General features: G+C 43.2%; 1 protein-coding gene across 1 annotated transcript; it reads right to left on the bottom strand.

Annotated features, from left to right (window-relative positions):
* Positions 1 to 2,947: 2,947 nt before the first annotated feature.
* On the bottom strand, positions 2,948 to 13,480 carry LOC130704837 (cathepsin E-like). The gene is given in 6 exon segments (XM_057528648.1): positions 2,948 to 3,109; positions 4,832 to 5,067; positions 5,070 to 5,110; positions 6,226 to 6,366; positions 8,689 to 8,885; positions 13,460 to 13,480. Coding segments are annotated over 6 exon segments (798 nt in total).
* Between the last annotated feature and the right edge of the window lie 11,376 nt (positions 13,481 to 24,856).

Raw genomic sequence — 24,856 nt, forward strand, 5'->3', positions numbered from 1 at the left:
TTCCATCCAGATAAGCTCAACTCTTCCCAAGAGCTCTGCAGGGAGAATATCCCAGAGACACAAAGTAATTAGCCAAGGATGGCAGATTGATGAGGGGTTGAGCACAGATGTGGATACAGGCTTAGGGTTAGGGTTAAGCCTGGTGTGTTTTCCACGACCCCTGCTGCCAGAAGTGACAGCTAGGGCCTCCCCCAGTTGTCTTGCAGGTCTTGGGGTGTCTCTCTTAGCACCTGGCACAAAACAAATATTTATTAAGAGAGGGTTTGATAAATAAATTGACACTGTGCTGAATGAGTTAGAAGAATGTACTGTTGGGAAATCTACTGTTAAATGAGAAAAGAAAAAGGTTTCCTTACCAATAGCCATCTCTGTTTACATATGCAAGGAAAAAAGTCTGCATAAGGTAACTTCAAATTGATAGTAATGCTTATCTCTGAGGAGGAGGCCCATGGGGGACTTTCACATATTTTAGAATAAGAAAAACGCTGAAGATATTTCCATTTTGAAAAAAGAAAAATTGAAAGGAAGGAAAAGAAAGACAAGTTGTTTCTAGTGGCAAAGGATGGTCCTTAGACCCAGATTCCCCATATCAGCTCCCTTAGGATGGGCCCTGGTTCCCAAAAGTGAAAAGCGTTCGTTCAGAGCCTCTCTCTCCCTCTCTCTTTCTCTCCAACCACACCCCTCCCATGTACTATGAAATATTTTCATTTACAACAAACACATGAACACACTGCAAGGAACCAGAACTGTGGGAAAATGGGCCCAGAACATCTCTTTGTATTGAGGTCAAGTCAAAAGTTCACAGGAGCTAAATTGAAGGGGCGCCCACTGGCTAAAGGTGGGGTGATCTGAGCGTTAAAAAATGGCAGTTAAGTTGAAACATACTCTTAATTCTGAAAACTGGTAAATAAAGGGAAAAAAGCAGGTAATCTTGCCTTTCTTGTATGAGCTGCACCTCATAGTGGACAATACTTAATGAAAGGGTTGTTTTTTGTTTTTTTAATTATTTATTGATTTTTGGCTGCTTTGGTTCTTTGTTGCTATGCGCGGAGTTTCTCTAGTTGCAGCAAGTGGGGGCTACTCTTTGTTGCAGTGCGCGGGCTTCTCATTGCGGTGACTTCTCTTGTTTCGGAGCTCGGGCTCTAGGCACGTGGGCTTCAGTAGTTATGGCGCACGGACTCAGTAGTTGTGCCTTGTGGGCTCTAGAGCACAGGCTCAGTAGTTATGGCGCGCGGGCTTAGTTGCTCCGCGGCACGTGGGATCTTCCTGGACCAGGGCTCGAACCCGTGTCCCCTGCACTGGCAGGCGGATTCTTAACCACTGCGCCACCAGGGAAGCCCGAAAGGGTTGTTTTTTATAGAAGAGTTCCAGCTAACAAATACAGGAGGAAAAATAGAATTAGAAAAAGCCCTGTTTTCAGCCCCTAGTGATAGTGTGGATCTAAGCGAGGATCATCAGTGGCTGCTGAAACCTTTAGGTCAAACGCTGAAGGGAAGGTTATCGTGGGTGGATGAGGCTGACAACTCGGGAACCCACCCATCAGTCCTAACGTTACAAATTGAGAGGCGCCCGGCATTATCTGCCCCCGATGGGATACAGTAGAGGTACCCAGCACCATTTATGAAGTGTTCTTTCCACGAAATAAGGCCTCTAGATCTAACTATCGTTTTATAGGAACAATGAACTCAGACAACCATGTTACATGACAGCTCTGGATTTCAACCAGTGAAATTCAGAATGTGAAACTATGGATGAAAAGAGACATTTCAAACAAATGTACTCTGTGAACCTTGAATCCTGACACAAACAAGTCAACTGTAAAAATGACCAAACATTTATGAGGCAATAGGAAACATCTGAACACTGACAGCACATTTAAGAATACTGGTTTCCCACACAAGGAACTGTATTCAATATTCTGTGATAAATCATAATGGAAAAGAATATGAAAAAGAATATATATATGTATAACTGAATCACTTTGTTGTACAGCAGAAATTAACACAACATTGTAAATCAACTATGCTTGAATAAAATTAATCAAAAAAAAAAAAAGAATACTGGTTTCCCTTGTTATCTGAAAGTAGAAGTTTCCTATGAAACTATGCTAATGGACACATCTTGTTAATGGACACACAAATTAAATCAAGATAAAGCTCAGATGCTCACAGATACAGTTCAAAGCTATGGAGGCTTGATGCCCAGATGCTGAGTGTAGTTCCCATGAAGGAGCTTGGTGGTACGACTCTCACTGCTTGGGTATGCCCTGCCTCTATAAAACCTTGCTGCAAAACAAACACTGACTGTTTTTTTCGATTTCTGCCTTTTTTTCATAAGTGCAAAAATCCTCTTTGGATTCCTTTAGTTTAGGGAAAACAGGTACTAATGTAGGTCTTTCATAAAAGCAAAATGGTATAAAGTGAACTTTTGGAAAGCAGGGGATACCTGTATTAGAAGGGTTTATGGATAAATATTTGATGTGATGATTTATGATGTGATGCTAAGAATTTTACTTCAAAATAATCCAGGCATGTGGGGCTGGAGAGAGGAGTAGCTGGTGATACAGATAAAACAGGCCCTGCCATGTGTGGATGGGTTGTGGAAACTGAGTGGGGCTGCACAGGGATTTATTGTACTATAATTTCTGCTTGTGCACATGTTTGGAAATTTCCATAATAAAATATTAGCAAAAAGCGATAAAAAGTATGGGCATACAACTTAATTCTTGCATTATGATGTTGGTGGATTTGGTGTGTATGTGGGTGTATGAAGTATGTGTGTGAGTGTGTATGTGTGTGTTCTCATGATCTGTTTCATTCTAATTTGGGTTGCAGCTCTGGAAAAACTGCATTCTATTGAAAATAACTTTGACAGCTGTGGAGAATGTCCCAACCTAATAGGCCCAGGTGAATTTCCAGGGAGGCTGGCACGGACACAAGGCCCCTGCTTAGGGGACTGCTGGGGCCAGCCCCACATGGTTATTCCCATGGTCAAAGGCAGTAAAACTGTTTAATGATACATTGCTTAGGGTCTGGAAGGACCAAGCTGGAGGTTGGATGTCAGAACCTTGAAAGCCACTGATTAAGAACTTCATTCCATCCATGAATTTCTGGAATTGGAAAGAAGAATATAAATGACGTATAGGGAAAGAAGGAAGTAGTGCTGTCTACAGGCTGTACTGTGCAGGAGTGGTAGCTATACCAAATGGCCTTGGACAGCCACTTCACAATTTTGGTTGGTTGGTTCTTTCTTCCATTTCATATACCTATACATGTTTACTCAAAAAAGTGTTTGCACAATTTCATATACATAGGTCTTGGCTTCTAAGTTCTACAATTTTGATAATTGTTCATCTGTTATACACCTCCACTCCTTACCACCAACTTAATGATTGGGAAAACTGAAACCTTGTTGCATGGCTGGAACAGCAAAAGGTTTGGCATTAGAAGATCTTGGCTTAAATTCTGGTTTCTTTAGTTTCTAGCAAAGCTCACCTTAATTTTTTAAGGGAGAGTAATTGCTCTGTAAGTGGCTAGCCACTGCTACTCTCTTGCTAAGTTCTGGGAAGAATCATTTGAGTGGCTCCTTCAAGTTATAAGGCAAGTAGGTATCCATTGATCCGTGAGAGAAGTATAACCTCTCCCAACCTTATTTGGTTTGGTAAAGACTTGGGGTCTAACAGGCAGGAGTTGTCTTTCCAACGACCACTTGAAATTTGAGGTTGCTGATGAGGGTTTGGGAAAATGCACTGAGAGCTTCGAGTCTTCTTGAGAGGAAGGGGATAAAAATGCAAAGTTATGACAGCATCCTCGATGGATTAAGGTGGCTTTGATTGAAAACTGCTAGCATAAAAGGACAATAGCACCATAATGGGTACAGGGAAGGGTGTGCGGGTGAGCAGGGACTCACGTCGGGTGAAGGGGAGAGGGTGTGAGGTGTTGGAGTGGGGACAGGTGTATAGACTAATGAAATTAGCACAGTTGAAATGTGTAGCTTGTCCTCAGCATCGTGTTCACAGTGGCAGCTCTAGAATTCCTTTGTTGGAGGAGCTTAGGAGACTTGACATGAAGCTTGTGTTTTAAAGCAAAACATTTGTTTTCACTTGCATTGTCTGTTTATATTTGGTGGCTTTGGGAAGGGGTGAATGGAGATCAAGTTATGGGGGTAGGTAAAGCCCTCTGTCTACGCCTTAGTGCTTCCATCCTGGTGCAGTCACCCTGATGCTGCAGGTGACTCTTGGGCAAAGTTGGTGTGTTAAAGTGTGTCGCCAAAGAAACGCGATATTGAAAATTCAGGATCATAGATTTCCAAAACACCTGGAAGTTCCCTTTCTACCTCACTCTCCAAACTTACCAATCGCCTGCAACAAGACATTTTCTTGTTTGAGGACAATGTTAACTTGAATGTTAGAAGAGATATAACCTTATTCCGTATCCCCCTACCTCTAGCAGCTCATATCTTGAAACATTTAACTCTCTGAGTATCCTCATCTATAAAATGGGCTAATAATATCCCAGTCTGACTTGGTGGTTGAAGAGATTAAGCTTTGTCAGTTGAAAAGTCCTACCTGACAATGTCAGAAAACCTCATGAAATGGCTTGTCCAAGGTTTGCTGCTGCTTCATGGCAGAACAGGAAGTTAGAACCAGCCCAGCGGTGTTTCCGCCATCGGCAGTACCACCCCTCCCAGAGCGAATGCTTTCAGAGCTGGATAAGATGGGAGGGAGGCAAGGGGTAAAGGCACCCTGAGTACAGGCGACTGTTTGGAAAGGAGAAGTGGCAGGCATGTGAGGATGGCCCTGTGACTTGCAGAATAAGGAAACAGTTCTCACCAGCAGGGTGTAGGCAGTTGGTTGGAGGGTGTGGGGGACCCCATTGATGGTGAAGGTGACATCCAGCAAGACACCGATGTTGACACACTCCACAGTGTACGAAAACACAGCACAGAGGATCCATTCAGAGGCCTCCCAATTCCCCATCCATGGGCTCTGCCCCAGGGATCTGTGCAGCTGCTTGCTACTGCTTGAGGGGCCTGTGATGAGGGAGGCCCCTGGGTCCACAATGGCCTGCAGCCTTCGGAGAAGAACATCATGGTGCCTCCCACCTGGATTCTGAGGACAAAGGAAGCATCGTCAGCTACTCCTACCTGCCCCTTCCCCTTTCTCCCCCTAAGCTTCCCTGGCACCCCAGCAGCTCTCACTCTCTGCTGGGTTCTCTAATCTGCTGATGCACGTTAGTAATTTCCATTTTGGTCTCTCTCACCACATGAGTGTTTCTCAATTTTTTTTTTTTTTTTTGACTGAGATGCATAGCAGGAAATACATTTACTTCTTGACCCAGTACACACACACACATGCACACACACACGCAGGAAATAAAAATTTCATGAAACTGTACTTAACCTTAATATGTGAAGTGCACTCTGATTTTTTCTATTTTAGCCCATTTCATTAAAAAATGTAGGTCACGATCCCCTAAAATGATGTCATGACCCATAAATGGGTAAATCCTTGCAGTTTGAAAAACCCTCAGTAGACAGTAAACATTGGAGCCTTTATGGCTTTTGTATCTCTGTGCCTAGCACATGCCTGTCCCCTTGCAGGAACTTATCTTCAGCTGAATTGAAACTTGAATTACATTTCTTTGAATTCCTGCACTGTCTAGTACAGTGCTAGGTATGTGGCACTTTCCCTGATTGCTCCATGCCTCTGTGTGTGTGTAGACTCAATCAATGCCACCCACTCCATGAAACCCTTGAGGAGTTCTTCAGATAGAAGTGGTCTTGCCCTTTCTGCTGGGCCACTTTGGTGGTCCATCTCATGGAGTACTGACCACCTTCTACTCTACATGGCAGTAGTTTGTGTATAGGTGTCATCTTCTGCAATGATTTGTGAAGGCAAAATCTGAGTCCAATTCGCTTTTGCACCCCTGTGTCACTCAGCCCTTGCCTTACATGTTAATTCATGTTGAATGAGTAGTTGGCCGAGTGTTAGTATTTACTGTCTGTTGAATTGGAGATACACCACATGTACAAGAAAGGAAGCTGAGAGTTGGTACCGTGTGCCTGCTGCCCCGTCCTGCCCTCTGCTCAGCACCTCCATATTCTAGCCTCATGCAGCCAGCTCCCAGCACCCTCTCTCAGTGACCAGCAGTTTCATTCAGGTCAATTTAGTTAATCCAATTTCACTTGAGCCTGTTAGGAGTTCTTCCCTCATTCTGTAAATACTCTGTGGAGGATACTTATGTGTCCACTGCAATCTGCCAGTAGCCTTGTTTGGTGACTAGGACTCAATCTATGTTCCCAGAGAGATGGGAGTGGTCATAGCCTCTGAAAATCAGCTCGCTACCTGCACCACCTCCTGTGTCACTACATGGAAAGTAAGGCAGATTTTCAAGGAAGGGCCACTGGAAAACCTTAGGGGCGAGTCTCAGCCAGGCCCCTGCTTCTTGGTCTGGTCACTCACACCAAGTACCTAGATAGGCAGAAATATCTGCCTGTGCTTTGAGACCAGGGCCTCTGACTGCTGCAAGTTGATTAGTCTGAGCCTCTTGGGCAAACAATAGAAACAACTCTGCTCAATGATTTGTGACTATCCTCCTGCTTCTTGGGTAGAAGGGGTAGGGAGGTGAGAAATGGGGAGCACAGACCCGGTCAAGCAGAGCTCATGCAGCACCAAGGCCAGGACCATCGGGGGCGTGCAGTCACCATGAGACTTGAGGCGTCCCCAAAGACGCCTTTGCCCCGAGTACCTTCTCCACCATTGTGGTGGTGCCTGGAGGTTCCACAGTATTCCCTCTTTCATATTAGGCAAAGACACTAATTGAACACGAAGTGACTTACTGGAGCTTGAACATTTATTAATATTGTGTTGATTTCTCAGAATATGTTCTGCCACCTAGCAGGATCCTGCAGAAATAGGACCTAAAACTGATTTGTTTTCAGGAGGAAAAGGATCAGAGAAAGACAAAAATTGGGGCCTTGTATGCAGGGCAGTAAAGGGGAAGGGAAGTAGATATCTGTAGGAATCCAAGGAAAACAGTTTTCAAGGCACGAGGTGGGAGGAACTGATGTTTGTTGATGGCCTTTATGCAAGGCGCTGTGCTAGGAATTTTCCCTGCCTCATCTTATTAATTCTCACGTCAACCTAGTGTCCATTTGAGAAAAATGAGACTCAGGGAGATGAAGCAATGCAAGAGGGGAGATTTCCTTTTTTTTAAATTAATTAATTTATTTTTGACTGCGTTGGGTCTTTGTTGCTGCACGCAGGCTTTCTTTAGTTGCGGCGAGCAGGGGCTACTCTTTGTTGTGGTGCACGGGCTTTTCATTGCGGTAGCTTCTCTTTGTTGCGGAACATGGGCTCTAGGCACGCGGGCTTCAGTAGTTGCGGCACGTGGGCTCAGTAGTTGTGGCTCCCGTGCTCTAGAGCGCAGACTCAGTAGTGGTGGCGCACGGGCTTAGTTGCTCTGCGGCATGTGGGATCTTCCTGGACCAGGGCTCGAACCCATGTCCCCTGCATTGGCAGGCAGATTCTTAACCACTGAGCCCCCAGGGAAGTCCCAAGAGGGGGGGATTTAAATCCAGGTCAGTCTGACTGCAAAGTCTTTGCTGTTTTCCACCACAATTCACATCTTTCCAGGCCGAAAGGGAGTAGGAAGCTCTGAAAGGAAGAAGCGAGGTGTCCAGACACCTGCCCTCTTGCTCACAGTTCTGTCCAGGCCTGGTCTCCACTGCAATCAGGCTGGAGAGGAAGCCATTTGATGGAGGAGATTCAAGGCTCTCCATGTGAGAGAGGAGAGCGAGAGAAATGGGCTTCTGCTGAAACAGGGTAAGCTCAGGCCAAGTTTCCTTGGGAAGGAGTCAGAGAGGTAAGAAATCTCCTCCCTGACCCTCCCAGGACCCCAGGTAAACGTGCCCGAGGGCTGGTGAGTCTCATGACCTTTTCCAACCACAACATGCAATTTAAAAAATTGTATAAATTGGCAAAGAACACATAAAATTGACCCTCTTAGCCATTTTTAAGTGTACAGTTCAGTAGTGTTAAGTATATTCACATGGTTATGCAACCAATCCCCAGAACCTTTTCATCCTATAAAATTGAAACTCTATAGCCATTCAATAACTTCCTGCTTGTTCCTTCCCCAGCCCCTGGCAGCCACCATTCTACTTTCTGTCTCTATGAATTCCACTACTGTTAGAATTTTCTTCCTCTTTCAGGCTGAATAATTTTCTGTTGTATGTATATACTACATTTTGTTATTCCATCCATTAATGTGTAATTATCTTATTGTCAGCTAACATTTGAATTTTTTTTCCTGCCTCCTCCCACTAGAATTAAGCTTTTTGAGGGCAGGGACTGTCTCTCTTGTTCCGTTGTGTTCCCAGTGCCTAGTAACATGGTGAGCACATAATAGGGGCTTGATAAATATTTATTCACTGCATAAATGAATGTCCAATCCCAGAGATTCTTTAATTACTCCAGTGTGGTACAGTTTACAAAGTCCTTTTTTCAACGACTTTGAGGCAAACCGCATTTTCTCAATATTCAGAGAGGGTAAGTGTTTTGCCCCAAATCACACAGCTAATACAAGACCAAGCAAGAGCTCCAACCCAGGTGTAGTGACTGGTAAGTCTAGACATGTTGTCTCCCTATAGTCATAACCTTAACCTGGTGGGTCTGACGGGCCTTACCTGCTCGTGTACACAGAAAACACGGGTAGATCCACCAGCTTCCGGGCCATTGTGTCGAACACCAGGGTCACCCTTTCAGCAGCCAAGCAGGGGTATCCCAGGCCCAGAATGCCATCAGACTCTGCATTCATAAAGGACTGGTCAGTCTCTGTGACACTCTCTTCAAATTGCTGACCGACCTCAGTCAGTCCTTCTACCTAATTGTGGAGCCTGAAGGAAAATCACACAGATCTTTGGCAAACAGGCTCAGATTCTTGAAGTCTTCCTCTGTCCTAAAGCTAATTCTTCCCCTACTCAATTTTCCTTGGTTAAATGGATACAACAATTTTTGCCATGTTCCCATCCACTTAATTTTTTCTATATAAACATTTTTTATGGAAGTGTAATACAGAAATCACAAGTGTACAGTGTTTTCACAGACTGTACACATCCATGTAATCAAGCTCGTAAATCAAGAAACAAGACATTACAACCCCATCGCCAGAAACCCCTTCAACTACCCTGCCAGTCATTGAGACTTTCCTCAAGAGTAACCAATCTCAAAAAAAAAAAAAAAAAAAAAAAAACCAGCAAGGTAACCCATCTCTTGGCTTCTAACAGCTTATACTGTCTTTGCCTATTTTTGAATTTTATATGAATGGAATCATATGGTATGAATTCTTTTTTATCTGGCTTTTGTCACTCAACATGATGTTATTGCATGCTGTTGTAGAATTTTCATTGTCTTTAGTATTCCATGTTATGAATATATCATCATTATTTATCCATTCTACCACTGATGGATATTTGGGGTGTCTCCTGTATTTGACTATTGCTAGTAGTGTTGCTTGTACTTGTCTTTTGGTGAACATGTGTACATATTACTGTTGGATATATGCGTAGGAGTAAAACTGCTAGATAATAGGGCTTGCAAGTGTTTTGCTTGAGTAAATACTGACAGTTTTCCAAAGTGATTGTATCAATTAACATTTCCAATACCAATGTTTTGAAAGGTCCAGTTGTTCCATATCCTCACAATACGGGCTATTGCCTATCTTTTCCACTTTAGTCTTCTAGTGAATATGCAGTGGGCCCCATTGAGGTTGTAATTTGTATTTCCAGATGACTAATAAAATTGGACATTTGGATATCCTCTTTTGTGAAGTGGGTTATCTAAAATTTTCTTATCGATTAGTAGGAGTTCTTTATTTATTCTGGAATAAAGTCCTTTGTTGGATATATGTACTACAAATATCTTCTCCCAGATTGTGGCTGATGTTTTTACTCTCTTAATGGTGCTTTTTGATGAGCAGAAGATATGAATTTCAATGCAGTCAAATTGATCAGTTTTCCCCCTTATAATTAGTAGTTTTTGGGTTTTTTTAAAATTAATTAATTCATTTATTTATGGCTGAGTTGGGTCTTCGTTTCTGTGTGAGGGCTTTCTCTAGTTGTGGCAAGCGGGGGCCACTCTTCATCGTGGTGCGCAGGCCTCTCACTATCGCGGCCCCTCTTGTTGCGGAGCACAGGCTCCAGACGCGCAGGCTCAGTAGTTGTGGCTCACGGGCCCAGTTGCTCCGCGGCTTGTGGGATCTTCCCAGACCAGGGCTCGAACCCATGTCCCCTGCATTGGCAGGCAGATTCTCAACCACTGTGCCATCAGGGAAGCCCATAATTAGTAGTTTTTAAAAACTTGTTACAAAAATTTTTGCCTACCTTAAGGTCATGAAGACATCTTCCTATTTTTTTTCTAAGAGCCTTATTGTTTTGCTTTTCACGTTTATATATATCTACAATCTATTGGAAGTTTGATAATGTGTGAGTTAAGATCCATTTTTCCTTTATTAGAAGTCAGATTTATTGAGATATGATTTACACACAATAATTCACCCTTTTAAGTGTACAGTTCAGTGATTTTTGATACACAAATAGTTTCTGTTTGCTAATATTTTGTTTACAACTTTTGTGTCTACATTCATGAGAAAGAGACTGGTCTGTAATTTTCATTTCTTGTAATGTCCTTTTCAAGTTTGTTATTAAATTTATGCTGGCCTCATAAAATGAGTTAAGAAATGTCTCTTCTTTATCAATTATCTGGAAGAGTTTGTCTAAGATTGGTGCTATTTCTTCTTTAAATGTTTGAGGGAATTTACCAATGAGGCTACCTGGACCTGGAGTTTTCTTTGTGGAAAGGTTTTTAAGAATAGAGTCAAAGTTTAAATAGATACTGGAGTATCCATTCAATGTTAAATAGATATTGGAGTATTCATTCAGTGTTAAATAGATATTGGAGTATTCATTCAATGTTTAAATAGATATTGGAGTATTATATTTTCTAATTTTTTTCTTGTGTCAGTTTTGACATGCTCTATTTCTCAAGGCATTTGCCAATTTTAAAAAATTGTCAAATTTATCAAAATAAAATTATTCTTGATATCCTCTTTTTATCATTTTAATGTATGTAGCGTCTTTAGTAACGTGTTACTTTTTACTTCTAATATTGTTAAGTGTATTTTTTTTCTTTTTCTTGAACAGTTTTGCTAGAGGTTTACCAGTTTGATCAATCTTTGTAAAGAGTTCATTCCTGGCTTTGTTGATTTTCTCTATTGTGTGACTTTTCTATTGTATGAATGTTCCACTCTTCTAGTTATTATTTCCTTCCTTCTACTTTCTTTGGGTTTGATTTGCTCTTCTTTGTGGTTCTCTTGTTTTTTTATTTGTTTGTTACTTGAAATAGTTGCTGAGACCGTTGATTTTCAGCTTTTCTAATACTCACATTTCAGGCTGTAATTGTTTCTTGAAGGACTGCATTAGGTGCATCCACAAATATTGACATGTCATATCTTCATTATCTGTAATAGTTAAGGTTTTATAAGAGAAACAGAGTCATTAGGAGCTATATCTAGAAAGGATTATGTTCTAGATATTTGACACTATGCAATTGGAGGTCCTGGCTAACAGAGTACATTAGGATGTTGCTTCTGCCCTGGCGCTGCAGTCTCAAGTCTACAGTTTGGACAGTCAGCAAGGGAAGACAGATGTCAAGTGGGAGAAGAAGGGTGAATTGAACCCTTAAGGTTGAAGGGGAACGGGAACCTGCACTGTTCTCTCACTGCCTCTAAGCCTCAGTGATGGGGGAGCCTGCAGCACAAGCTGACACTGTCTGTCACAGAGGCCACCACTGCTGTCACACATGCCAACGCTTCCTAGCTCTGGAGTAGGAGGTAGGGGACCTGGATTAGGTCAGCTCTGCCATGACCAGCCAGCCATCTGGCAAGTCTCCTAACTGCCGCTGAGAGCTCTGCTTTCCGTCTCTGAAGCCCAAGAGGCAGATGGACTTGGAGCTTGGAGATAACTTGGGCCCTGCCTTGGGCTCCAAAAATGTTAAAAAGGACATCAGAAGGACTTGGGGACCAGCCCAGACCCTTGACCCTTGCCCCCAAGTGAACAAATCCTCTTTGGCATTTACCCACTTTGCAAGAGTCCTTCCTTTTGACCTTTCACTGGGGAGAAAGTGTGAGCCAGAAGTGGCTGGAAGTGGTGAGAATTCTGGTTAACGCTGAGCCCTGCCGTGGTTTGCCCCTAATTGCCCATGTGTGCCATCGGGACTGAAGATGGTCACTATAGAAACCTTACCCTGAGAGACTTCCTTCAGACCCTCCAGGCAAGCCCACTGCTATAGCAGGTGAGGGCGCCGAGGCACAGAGAGGTTAAGTGACTGGCCCAAGAGCATGCACTTCACTCAGTGGCCAGGATTAGGACCCAGGCCTCCTGCCTTCCAGGCCAGTGATCTTTCCGCTACAGAATTACCATCATCATCAACATGATCCCTCCCTCCCCTCCCATCTTCCAGGCCAGTTAGCCCCCATATCCCCTTGCCTCTGTTTGTTGTGAGCGGAGGGTGTGGCTGGCTGACACATGAGAAAAACTTTGTTGGTCTGTGCAGCCGTGGCCACCCGGCCACTGACTAGATCAGAGACATCCTGGATGGTCTGCGAGGAGCTCCAGGCTCTGGCTGGATTTGGAAAGTTTGGCACAGATTAGAGGCAGGAATGTGGGAACGTTTGTCAGAACTAATGGGTCTGTTATCTCTGGAAACACCCGGAACTGCACCTGCCCCGGTTGCAGGTTTCTGATCCTCCCACGCTGGAACCAAATATTGTTGTGGACGATTTGAACACTTTCCCTAGGGAACAAAAGCCCTTGGGCATGTGGGTGATGGTGCGTGTGTATGTACGTGTGTGTGTGTGTTCTTTACGAAAAGGGAGAGGGAAGAGCATTTGGGGTGAAATGGTACCATGTGGGCAAAAACAGGTCATAGTACAGACAACGATCCAGTCTCTGCAGTCTGTCAGCACTGGGAGAGGGTCCTGGGGGGCAGAGAGAGAGAGAGACAGACAGACAGACAGACAGAGAGACAGAGAGCGTGCAAGCGCCTCTGGCCTCAGGGATGTGGATTGGAGGCTGGTTTGGAGGCAGAGGTTTTGTCTGTTACCAGAACATTTGAAAGCTGTTGAGGGTGACACTATCCAGTCAACTTTTCTGGAGCTTCAGCTTCCAGAATGTAAATTAATATTAAGAGGATGGTTGCTCAGCGCTCTGTGGAAATTGGCTCTAGCAGGGTGTGATAGTCCTGGAGACTGTGCGTCATTATGAGACGTAAGCAGCACTTCCCCTCATGCTCAGCCGGCCCCTGACCACAGCGGGGCCAGCAACCCAGGATGCTCTTGGCCCTGGCTCTGCCGAACTCAGCAGCTCAGCACGGACATGACCAACCGGAAAGCGTCCCAACCTCATTCTGCTCGAAGGTCATGACTGGCGGGAAATATACTATGCGATGTGTGGTACAGCAGGAAGAGGGCCTGGCTGGGGTGCCTGGACCCAGACTTGGCTCTGCCATTCACTCACCATATGACTTTGGATAGATCACTTTTCTCTAAATCCAGTTTCCTTGTCTGTAAAATGAAGAGGGTGGATTGGGTGATACTACGAGGAACATTTTGGGGGCATAGGCTATGTGCCAGGCTCTGCCCTAAGGATCTTACAAGCATTAGCTCATTCAGTACTCACACCAGTCCCATCAGGTAAGTATTATTTTTAAGCCCATTTTACAGATGAGGTAACTGAATCACAGAGGGTTTAAGTAACTTGCATAATGTGCCATAACAAGGATTCAAACCCAGGTTTTCCTGACTTTCAAGTTGATGGTCTGTACTAGATAATGTCTAGCGTTTGACATTCAAGAGTTTCTTCCTGGAAGAGAAAAACAGAGAGAGGATGGGAAGGAGGAGGAAAGGGGAAGAGAGGGAGAGAGACTAATTTCCTACATGGTGGAAATTTTGAGGCCTTTTAATTGTAAGAGAGAGGGGTGTGTGCAGGATGGAGTATGGTGGTAAGGAGCTGTGTGATGAGAAATCTTGTCATTGCTTACTTTTTGCAAGTATTTTGTTTCATCTTCAAGGGACCTCTCAGCAGGATCATTATTGTATTGTAGACAGGTGCAAAAATTCTCCCATGCACCCCTCTGCTTGTTACCCTCCCCCACCTGGACACTGAATTATGAAAACCAAAAGTTTAAGGTGGTCGAACCATTTGTTTACTGCTATAAAGAGCATCTGGCACTGAACGTGTATTCTCTCCCATGGCTTGATCTTCTTTGGTTTGGCAAAGCTTCTTGCTTTCATGCAGCTGGAAATAAGAAGGATCCAATGTCCCCAGCAACTTGCCATGTCAAGAATTCAATTAGTTTGAGTCATTTCCAAAACCGCTGTCAACTCCATTCTGGGAAAGTGCCTTTCAGACCAGAAATTGTTGGGTGTGTAGTCAGCAAAAGGCACAGGCGCGGGGGAAGTTTCCCACTGCAATATTGCATGTGCATGTGCCTGTGCATGCGTGTGCACGGGTCCCTGTACCTGTAAGCAGGGAGAGCAGATCATGTCTCAGATTTGCCAGAGAACAGGACACACGCCAGCACCGCCAGCTTCTGTGCTTGTTACTGAGACCAGACTTCAAAAGCAGACAAAGCAGGGTTTGGATTTCAATGCTGCTACTTAGATGATTGTGTGACATTGGGGTAGTTTTGGAGTTTCAGACCCCTCTACTGTAGAAAAGGAAGAATGATTTCGTTGTTGGATGATGTGAGGATTCCAGGAGACCATCCTTGCGGTGAGTGCTTTCTGTGTGTCATCCAGCCCAGGGCTGGTACGCTGGCTAAACCATATGAACCGGGACAGGCGCCCAACATTAACTGAGTGCCACACACTGCTCTAAGTGCTTTAACTATCTTCAGTCATGTAATCCTCTCAACAACCCCATAAGGTAAATAGTCCCAGAGAGAGAAAGGAGTTTGTCCCAGACCACACAGCTGGTAATGATGGAACCAGGCTTGAACCCAGGAAGTCTCACTATAGAGTCTGCGATCTTACACAACACTGCTGTCTGGAGCATATGTGTATATTACTGTACGTATTAACAGACTGAAATTCATTGTGGAGATCATCCACCCTTATGTGTATTGTAACTGTTCAAGAATGTTATCAAGGTTTCCACATGTCCTTAGTTTTTACTGTGTGATGAGGGGCTCAACCATTTAAAGTCTAGAAAATGAAAATTCTCCCTGACCCTTAGTTTCCTTATCTGCAAAATGGGAAAATGGGGATGTTAGGAAGATTAAATAAAAGCATTTGTGAAAATGCATGACACACAGTAAATGATCAATAAATACCTGCTAAAATTTTTATTATAAGGGAAGAGAGATTATGCTTAGGCAAACGTGACATAAATCTGATGCGTTCCTTTGTTATCTCCCTGGGTTTTCATTTTCAGATTTCTAGTGACAGGGGCCTCACCTCGGCAGTACTCCTTTCTTGACTACTTTTATTTCCTCTACCAGGACTGGACTCTCTGAACCAGTTCCCATCCTGGAATTTCCCCAAGCACCCTCAGGGTAGGGTTTAGGCTGTAGCTAAATAGAATAAAGGCAGAATTTTAATCTCAGGGTCTTATTCAAAGTGAATTTGTCTCCACTCCTAAAAACTCTTATCTTGTTCCTGGTCCATTAGATGTTTTGGAAACCCACAAGAGGAAAACACATATTAGAGTTGCAATTAAGATGACGTCTATTCCATGGTCTTCATTTATACCAGGTAAACTGTATTTGAACTACATGCAGGCAGCTTTGTTTTAATCTGCTTGGCTACCGATGTAGCTCCTTTAAAAATCTTATTGTTCAGATATCTAAGAGCCAAACTCGTTCCATTCCATTTAAAATGTTTTCATTTAGTCCTCCTCCTTTCCCCAGTTCCCTTCCTCTTAGTCAATGAACTTTAAAACAAAAAACAAAACTGAGAACAGCACATGCATCTAGGAATTAAGAGTTTTGCCAGTGTTTCTTTGTGCTGTAAGCAAGAGAGCTTATTAGGTGTTATTTTCTTAATTTATGCCTGAAATTGAAAAGTATTTCTGGCTTTCTCCATGGCCTGCTGTAACAAGTAGGAGTTTTATATATACTTTCAGCATTGGGCACTGAATTAGGACAGTCCTCAAATTATTGCTTGGCCCTTCAAACAACCTAGCTAAAAGATGTTGATATTTTATTTAGTACTGCAAACTTCAAGTGATTCAAATATCTTGCTTTCTGAACCAAGATATATATACAGTTCATTTTGGGGTTTTTATGCCCAAGGAGGATTCTGCATTCCAGCATTAAATCCGCTTAATTTTAAAACTTTTATGAAAAGCAACAGCTGGAATATACTCCCAGTCTTAAAAATAAATGCCTGATTTAAAGCAAATAGGTTATGCTGAAGTATATAAAGTTTTATACTCTCTCAAAAATGGTATTATCCTTATTTGCTAGATTTTGAAAAGATTTTAAGAGGGCTGTAACAGTTGCTGCTAGTATTTTGTTAGGGTTCTACCAGTATCTAGTTTTTACGTCATCCTAATGTATAGTTTCAAGTCTTACTAGACAATCTGAATTCCACTACATTTCTGTTTGGCTCCAACATTCCATTTAGCTTGACCAGTCTAATTTAACATGTGTTTGTTGGAGGTCATTAATGTTACTTGTACAATGCTGTCATTCTATGACATCCATATGAATTTTGGTGTATATCACATTGCATTCAATCCGCTGTAATTATGCTTAGAAATACTATAGTAAATAGATGCAGTGTGAATTTTTTCCATTAAGAGTAAGTCAGTGGCTTCCCTGGTGGCTCAGTGGTTAAGAATCTGCCTGCCAATGCAGGGGACACGGGTTCGAACCCTGGTCCGGGAAGATCCCACATGCCGCAGAGCAACTAAGCCCGTGCGCCACAACTACTGAGCCTGCGCTCTAGAGCCTGTGAGCCACAACTGCTAAGCCCGCGTGCCACAACTACTGAAGCCCGTGAGCCTAGAGCCCATGCTCTGCAACAAGAGAAGCCACTGCAATGAGAAGCCCGCACACTGCAATGAAGAGTAGCCCCCGCTCACCACAACTAGAGGAAGCCCGTGCACAGCAACGAAGACCCAATGCAGCCAAAAATAAATAAATAAAATAAATTAAAAAAAAAAAAAGAGTAAGTCAGTGGCTTAAATGTGATTATGGTCCTGCAAGGTGATACTTGCTAAAGTATCTAAACATTTTTTGTTGTAACTGAATCATTTTTTTAAAATTTATAAAGCTGGAAATGATCAAATGCTGTTTTTTTCATTATCAACAGTGGTGTGTCATTTTATGTATGTTCTTAATGCCTATGGACCGCTCCCAAAGTAGTTATTCAAAAAGAAAAAAAAAGATGTTGTCTATTCCAGGACGCCGAGGTACTTGTCTGATCTTCCTTTCAGGTTGAACAAGTTTCTTTTATCTGAGAGCCTCTAACTGGAGCCCCGTCACTGAAGTCTTGGCAAACACCATTCATTTATCCGCAAAAAATCAGGACACCTAGTCTCATTGATCATATTTCAGAGACAAGAAACCCAAGGTCCTAAGAGAGCTCTTCCCCAAAAGGGCAAGATGCAAGCTTAGGGAATGGAGGGCCTTCCATACCAAACTCTCACATAGATGCGTCCACTGTGCTGTCCCCAGCCAGAGATGATAGTGGCTTGAAACGGATGGAGATGGAGCACTAGGAAAGAAGTGGAGATAGAACTCATAGGATGTGACACTGAATTGGATGGGGATGAAGGAAAGGAAGGATCTAGGATGACTCCTGGAATTTGTCCCACAGACACACTTAGTCCTGTGCAAAATGCTGCTAGTTCAAGGTTGTGGTTTTTTTTTTTCCATTGAGCGTTGTTTGTGATAGGAAAGCTTGGGAAAAAGCATCAAAAAGGGACTGTCTGAATAATTATGGTATATCTATTCAATGGAATGCTGTGGAACCAGAATAAAACAATGAAAAACTCCAAAGAAAAATCTCTAGTGTATATCACTGTGTTAAAAAATGTCTTAACAGTATGTACAGTATACTACCATTGGTATATAATAAAAGGGGAAAAATACATCTAGTCCCATTTGCTTATATATGCATAAAATATCTCTGGAAGAATATACCAAGAAGTTGGTAGCACTGGGTACCTTTTGGGAGGGGAACTAGGTGGGTGGGGGCAGGGTGAGAAGGAGTCTTGTCATTGTACATCATTTTGTATTTCTTGAATTTTGAATCATGTGACTATGTTACTCTCTTAGTTTTCTATTGCTGCTATAACAAATTACCACAAATGCAGTGGCTTAAAACAGCCCAAATTTATTATCATATAATTTTGCACATCAGAGGTTTGACCTGGGTTTCACTGGGTTAAAATCAAGGTGTCAGAAAGGTTGTGTTCCTTTCTGGAGGCTATAGAGGAAAATCTGTTGCCTTGCCTTTTCTAGCTTCTAGAGGCTGCCCATATTCCTTGGTTCATGGCCAGCAATGTTGCATGTCTCTAATGTCCTTCCATAGTCATATCCCTCTGACCACAGCCAGAGGTCCTTTTTATTCTTTCCAGTTTTACTGAGATATAATCGACATACAGCACCATATAAGTTTAAGGTGTACAGCACAATGATTTGACTTACGTACATCATGAAATGATTACCACAGTAAGTTTAGTGAACATCCATCATATCATATAGATACAAAATTAAAGAAATAGAAAAATATGTTTTCCTTTTGATGAGAACTCTTAGGATTTACTTACTCCTTAACAACTTCCATATGTAACATACAGCAGTGTTCTTAAATTCCTCATGTTGTACATTACACCCTAGTACTTATTTATCTTAGAACTGGAAGTTTGTACCTTTTTACTGCCCTCATCCAATTCCCCCTCCCCCCACCCACTGTCTCTGGTAACCACAAATCTGATCTCTTTTTCTATCAGCTTGTTTGCTTGTTTTTGTGGTTTAATTGACCTACAGCACTATGTTAGTTCCTTTTACACAACATAGTGATTTGATATTTCTATACATTTCAAAATGATTACCACAATAAGTGTAGTTACCATTTGTCACCATACAAAGATATTACATTATTATTGACTGTATTCCCCACACTGTACATTTCATACCTGTGACTCATTTACCCTGCAACTGGAAATTTGTATCTCTTAATCTCCCTCACATATTTCTCCCCTCCCCTTACCCCTTCCCCTCTGGCAACCACCTGTTTGTTCTTTGTATCTATGACTCTGTTTCTATTTTTGTTTATTTATTTATTTATTTATTTATTTATTTATTTATTTATTTGGCTGTGTTGGGTCTTTGTTTCTGTGCGAGGGCTTTCTCCAGTTGCGGCGAGCAGAGGCCACTCTTCATCGCGGTGCGCGGGCCTCTCACTGTCACGGCCTCTCCCGTTGAGGAGCACAGGCTCCAGATGTGCAGGCTCAGTAGTTGTGGCTCACGGGCCCAGTTGCTCCGTGACATGTGGGATCCTCCCAGACCAGGGCTTGAAACTGCATCCCCTGCACTGGCAGGCAGACTCCCAACCACTGTGCCACCAGGGAAGCCCCCTCTGTTTCTATTTTATGTTTGTCCATTTGTTTTGTTTTTTAGATTCCACATATAAGTGAAATCATACAGTATTTGTCTTTGTCTGACTTATTTCACTTAGCATAGTACACTCTAAGTCCATCCATGTTGTTGCAAATGATTTCATTCTTGTTGAAATGTTGCAAAGATTTCATTCTTTTTTATGGCTGAGTATATTTCATTGTATGTATACATACCACATCTTTTTTATACATTCATCTACTGATGGGCACTTAGGTTGCTTCCATATCTTGCTATTGTAAATAAAGCTGCAATGAACATAGGGGTGCATATATCTTTCTTAATTAGTGTTTCTGTTTTCTTTGGATAAATACTCAGGAGTGGAATCGATGGACTGTATGGTAGTTCTATTTTTAATTTTTTGTGGAATCCCCATACTGTTTTCCACATTGGCTGCCCCAATTTACATTCCTACCAACAGTGCACAAGTCTTCCCTTTTCTCCACATCCTCACCAACACTTGTTATTTGTTATCTTTTTGATGATAGCAGTTCTGACAGGTGTGAGGTGACATCTCATTGTGGTTTTGATTTGCATTTCCCTAATGATTAGTGATGCTAAGCCAGCCAGAGATCCTTTTAAGCACTCCTGTGATTAGATTCAACCCTCCCAGACAATCCAGGATAATCTCCCCATCACGAGGTTCTTAATTTAACCCCAAGTGCAAAGTCCCTTTAGCCATGTAAGGTAACATTCGCAGATTTCGGGAATTTGAATATGGACATCTTTAAGGGCCATTATTCTGCCTATCACAATTACCTATTCCAAATATTTAAAAATGCAAAAAAGAAACAACTCCTAAACTTTTCGTTTGAGCTGTTGGAGGGGATAGTGGTGTGTTTTACTGAGTACAGGGTCAGGAGAGCAGAAACAAGTTGGGGGAGCTGGAGAATCAATGTCTTTTTTGGGGCATATTAATTTCGAGTTGCTGGTAGACTTTCCAGGGGTGACAATGAGGTTGACAGTTGAATTTACGGGTTTGGTGCTCTCATAGGATTTGTTGGGGCTGGAGATATAAATTTGGGAGATGTATAGAAGGTGGTTAAAGCCATAAAACTGGCCGAGAACTCCCAGGAGTGTGCTTGGATGGAGAAGAGTAGAGCCACAGGTGGGTGAAGGAGGAAGAAGAAGCAGATAGGGGTAAGAAGCAGCGCAGGAATGATGCAGGAAAAAACCACCTTACCCCCTCCCGGAGGTCTCCTCCCCGCTCCCTGGTTTATCTCCATCACCCTCCTGGGTCCATTTTGTTTGCAGGGATGAGCACAATCTGTAATTCTCTTTTTTTTTTTTTTTTAATTAATTAATTTATTTATTTTTGGCTGTGTTGGGTCTTCGTTTCTGTGAGGGTTTTCTCTAGTTGTGGCAAGCGGGGGCCACTCTTCATTGTGGTGCGCGGGCCTCTCACTATCGTGGCCTCCCTTGTTGCGGAGCACAGGCTCCAGACGCGCAGGCTCAGTAGTGGTGGCTCACGGGCCTAGTTGCTCCGCGGCATGTGGGATCCTCCCAGACCAGGGCTCGAACCTGTGTCCCCTGCATTAGCAGGCAGACTCTCAACCACTGCGCCACCAGGGAAGCCCCTGTAATTCTCTTTTATTGTCTCTTGATTGTCTGTCTCCCCCCACTGTCCTGCGAGCTCCAGGAGAGCAGGGCTCTGGCTGTCTGGATCACTGCTGTATCTCCAGCACCTACCCCAGTGCTTGGCTCAGAGTAGGCACTCAAAAAATATTTGTTGATTGAATGAGTGGATAAAAACAAACAAACCTAATCCATACATTTACCCCCAATCCATAGACAAAGAAGATAGCTCTAAAGTTTCAAAGTTAACGAAAAAATAGTGCTGATCATCTATATCCTCCACCGACTATTCCCCCTAGGTAGGCTTGCATAGCGGTTGTCTACAAGGTATGATTTTAAAACAACCAGGAAGATACCTCTGTTCCACCTGGTGTCAGCTTGCTTGAAATTCCACCATTGTCCGCGTATTCCCTAGGGTAAGTCATTATCTTCTTAGCATAGCACCTAGCACCCAGCAAGCACTCAATACATTTTAGATATTCTTTTTATCTGGTCTTTTAGTGATGCAAATATCCCTGGGAAAGATGGCCCACTGAGTCATCATTAACTCCTTAGTATGAATTAGTTTCTCAGCAGGAATAGTTAAGGAAGGACCTCAGGGTGGGAGCAGGGGTGGAATTGCAGAAAGGGAGAAAGGTTTCCAAAAAAACACTAGGGAATCTAAAGCAAATCTCAATTTGTGGTTTTGCTGAGGCCCACACCGACACAGCATGAAGATTGCTCTGCAAGCAGCGCCAGCCTCTGGTGTTTCATTTCGGGGGGGTGGGGTGGTGTGTCTCCCTCTGAGCCCAGCCAGGCAGTGGAGGAAATGAAGAGGCTCTCAAGGGAGGGGCAAAGGAAAGAGGCCAGGGTAGGGTGGTAGAGAGCAGGTGGTGAGAGCAGCTGCCTCTTCAGCATGGATGGCTTCTCCTGCTGCTGCTGCTTCTGGCCCAAGAGACAGGTAACCGGTTCAAGGAGGGCTGAGACTCTGCTTTCAGTTTCTTTCCTATTTGCCTGGAATCTGGGCTCAGCAAGGATGAAGTGGGTGCTATATAGCCTAAAGGGATTAGAGAGCAAGGCACCTCCCCTTTCCCTTAAACTGCTCCCTAGGGTGCTGTATGTTCTAAACCCCCAAATCAGATGCATAATATGACAGCTGTTTATGAGGACAATGGGAAAGAATATTGTCCATGTGGTTAAGGTATGTCTAAGGCTCTTAGGAAAAGGATTGAGCTGCAGGTTTAGTGCCTAATGATAAGTAGCTTGGGAACCTGCAGACAAATGTATATTTTTGGGTACAAATGTCCCCCATTTGTCCTACATCCTAAACTAGACAGTGAGACCCTTGAGAGCAGGAACCATGCTCTAGTCCTAGACCTCTTAACCCAGCACAGTGGCTGGCACATGGGGATTTGTCTACACCTGCGTGGTCCAATACGGTGAGCTCTTGAAAGGCGGCTAGTCTGAATTGAGATGTGCTGTAGGTGTAATGTGCATACTGATTTTGAAGACTTAGTAAAAGAAAAAACCCATAAAATATCTCATTCATAAATTTTATATGAATACAAGTTGAAATGATCATATCTTGGATATATTGGGTTCAAAAAATATATTATTAAGATGAATACCATCTGTGTCTTTTTACTTTCTTTAATGTGGCTACTAGAACTTTTGGAATTACACATGTGGCTTGCATTATATTTCTATTGGACATCTCTGGTCTATCCTGCCCTGGGCTCCCTTCTCCCACCTTTTCCTGTTCTCCTCAACTCTCTAATCAAACTAGAGATGCCCTTCGTCCTGGACATCTAAAGCCCTCAGACTCTGTTATTGGCCAGAGTAGGATCTCCTGTGTATTTTTTATTTGTTGAGTCACTGATTACACTTTAGCAATGCTTCGTTCATGCATGTAGTCTGTAACCACACGCTTTGTTCTAGGATAAAGGAATTCAGGTGGCAACAAGTAGGAGGGAGACCAACTTTTATTAAGTACCAGGGCTATCAACTTAACAAATATTAATCTCCTTTAATTTTATTTTCATGACAGCTCTGTGTGGTGGGCATATTTACTTTTTCAGATAAACGAACTGAGGCTCAGAGAGCTCTGGTAAGTTGCCCAAGATTACCCACATAGTAGGAGGTGCAGAGTCAGAACTTGAAACCTGGTGTGTTTGGCTCAAGGGCAAGTTCCCCCCCCCACCCACACCCCGACCAGTAGCACAGGCTTCATTTTTGCATCATTTGAAATGAGACTACAGGGGTTTCCCCATGCTTCTGAGGGTCCTGCCTGAACATGGAAGGGGCTCACTAACCCCTTGTGCAAGGAACGAGCCCAGGGCTGGGTCTCAGAACACCTGGGTGCACCCTAGTCCTGGCGTGGCCCCTAACTTACTAAGTGGCTTAGGACAGGTAGCTTTCGCCTCTGTAAAACAAAGAGGACCTTCACAGCTGTGATCCCAGTTCTGACAGCTGGGGAAACCGAATTATGCTGCCCTTGTCACTTAATCACTAATGGTTCACATCTGAAATTAGAGGACTTTTTTCTATATAAGATTTCTTTTCAAACACTCTGAGAGCCTCTTACTTCCTCATGTCCAAATTTGTGTTGAATATGCTGAAAACTAAATTCCAGACAAGGGAATCCACGATGTGTGGGTGGGCAGGAAGCCTCAAGCTCGCTTTCAAGGATCAGGGGGCTTTTGATGCCCACCCACACGGCAGGCACTTTCCAGAGGGGTTTCATGCTGGTGCGTGTCATAGGAATTTTGATCTGGTATCATTGCTCTAATGACTAGAAATCCTCATTATCTGTTTAGCAGATCGGAGAGGAATGCCAATCTCTTCAAAACCTGCTTACTAATCCTCCCTGAAAAGCCGTTTTATGAGAGCGGCATCAAAGCTGGGACGCCCTGAGGAGCGCTCTCTTTAGGCCTCTGACAGCAGCCTCTCTCCTTGTCAGAGCTGAATGTAAAGAACAAGTGAAGTCCAGCCTGGGGGCTCCTCCAGCTGCAGCTCTGATGCACCCACAGGCAGTTAAGCTCCCTAAGGCCACCCCCGCCCCCCAACTCAGGCCTTAAACCTTTTTATTCAATGCCCTCTGATTGCTGCTAAGAAGGCCTAGGAAGGCTAATTTTCCAAACGAGTTGCCATTTCTTGTTCCCAGTCTCTGAAGGGTAAATTGAAGTGTCCTGCAGTAGTTAGTTCTCCTAAATGGATTTCAGGGTGAATAGTAATTTTTCTCTCTCCAACTTGGCAGAGCCCTAAATGAATTCACTGATAGTCTTTGAGACCTTGATGTTTGAAAAAAATGGGCCAGGGAATAAATCCTTCATCTAAACCCCTTTGAAACTTAGCTCTGGAGTTCCAAGGTGGGGTGGGGAAAAGGGACAGAAAGAATTGCTAGTAAGGATTTCAAAACCTACTTTCTTTTTTAAAATTTATTTTAAAAAATTTTTATACAGTTTTTAAAGGTTGCTTTCCATTTACAGTTATTACAAAATACTGGCTCTAATCCCCGTGCTGTACAATATCCTTGAGCCCGTCTTACACCCAATAGTTTGTGCCTCCCACTCCCCTACCCTATCCTGCCCCTCCCCCGCTCTCTCCCCACTGGTA

The sequence above is a fragment of the Balaenoptera acutorostrata genome, chromosome 1 (genome assembly GCF_949987535.1).
Source record: "Balaenoptera acutorostrata chromosome 1, mBalAcu1.1, whole genome shotgun sequence".
NCBI classification, from domain to species: Eukaryota; Metazoa; Chordata; class Mammalia; order Artiodactyla; family Balaenopteridae; genus Balaenoptera; species Balaenoptera acutorostrata.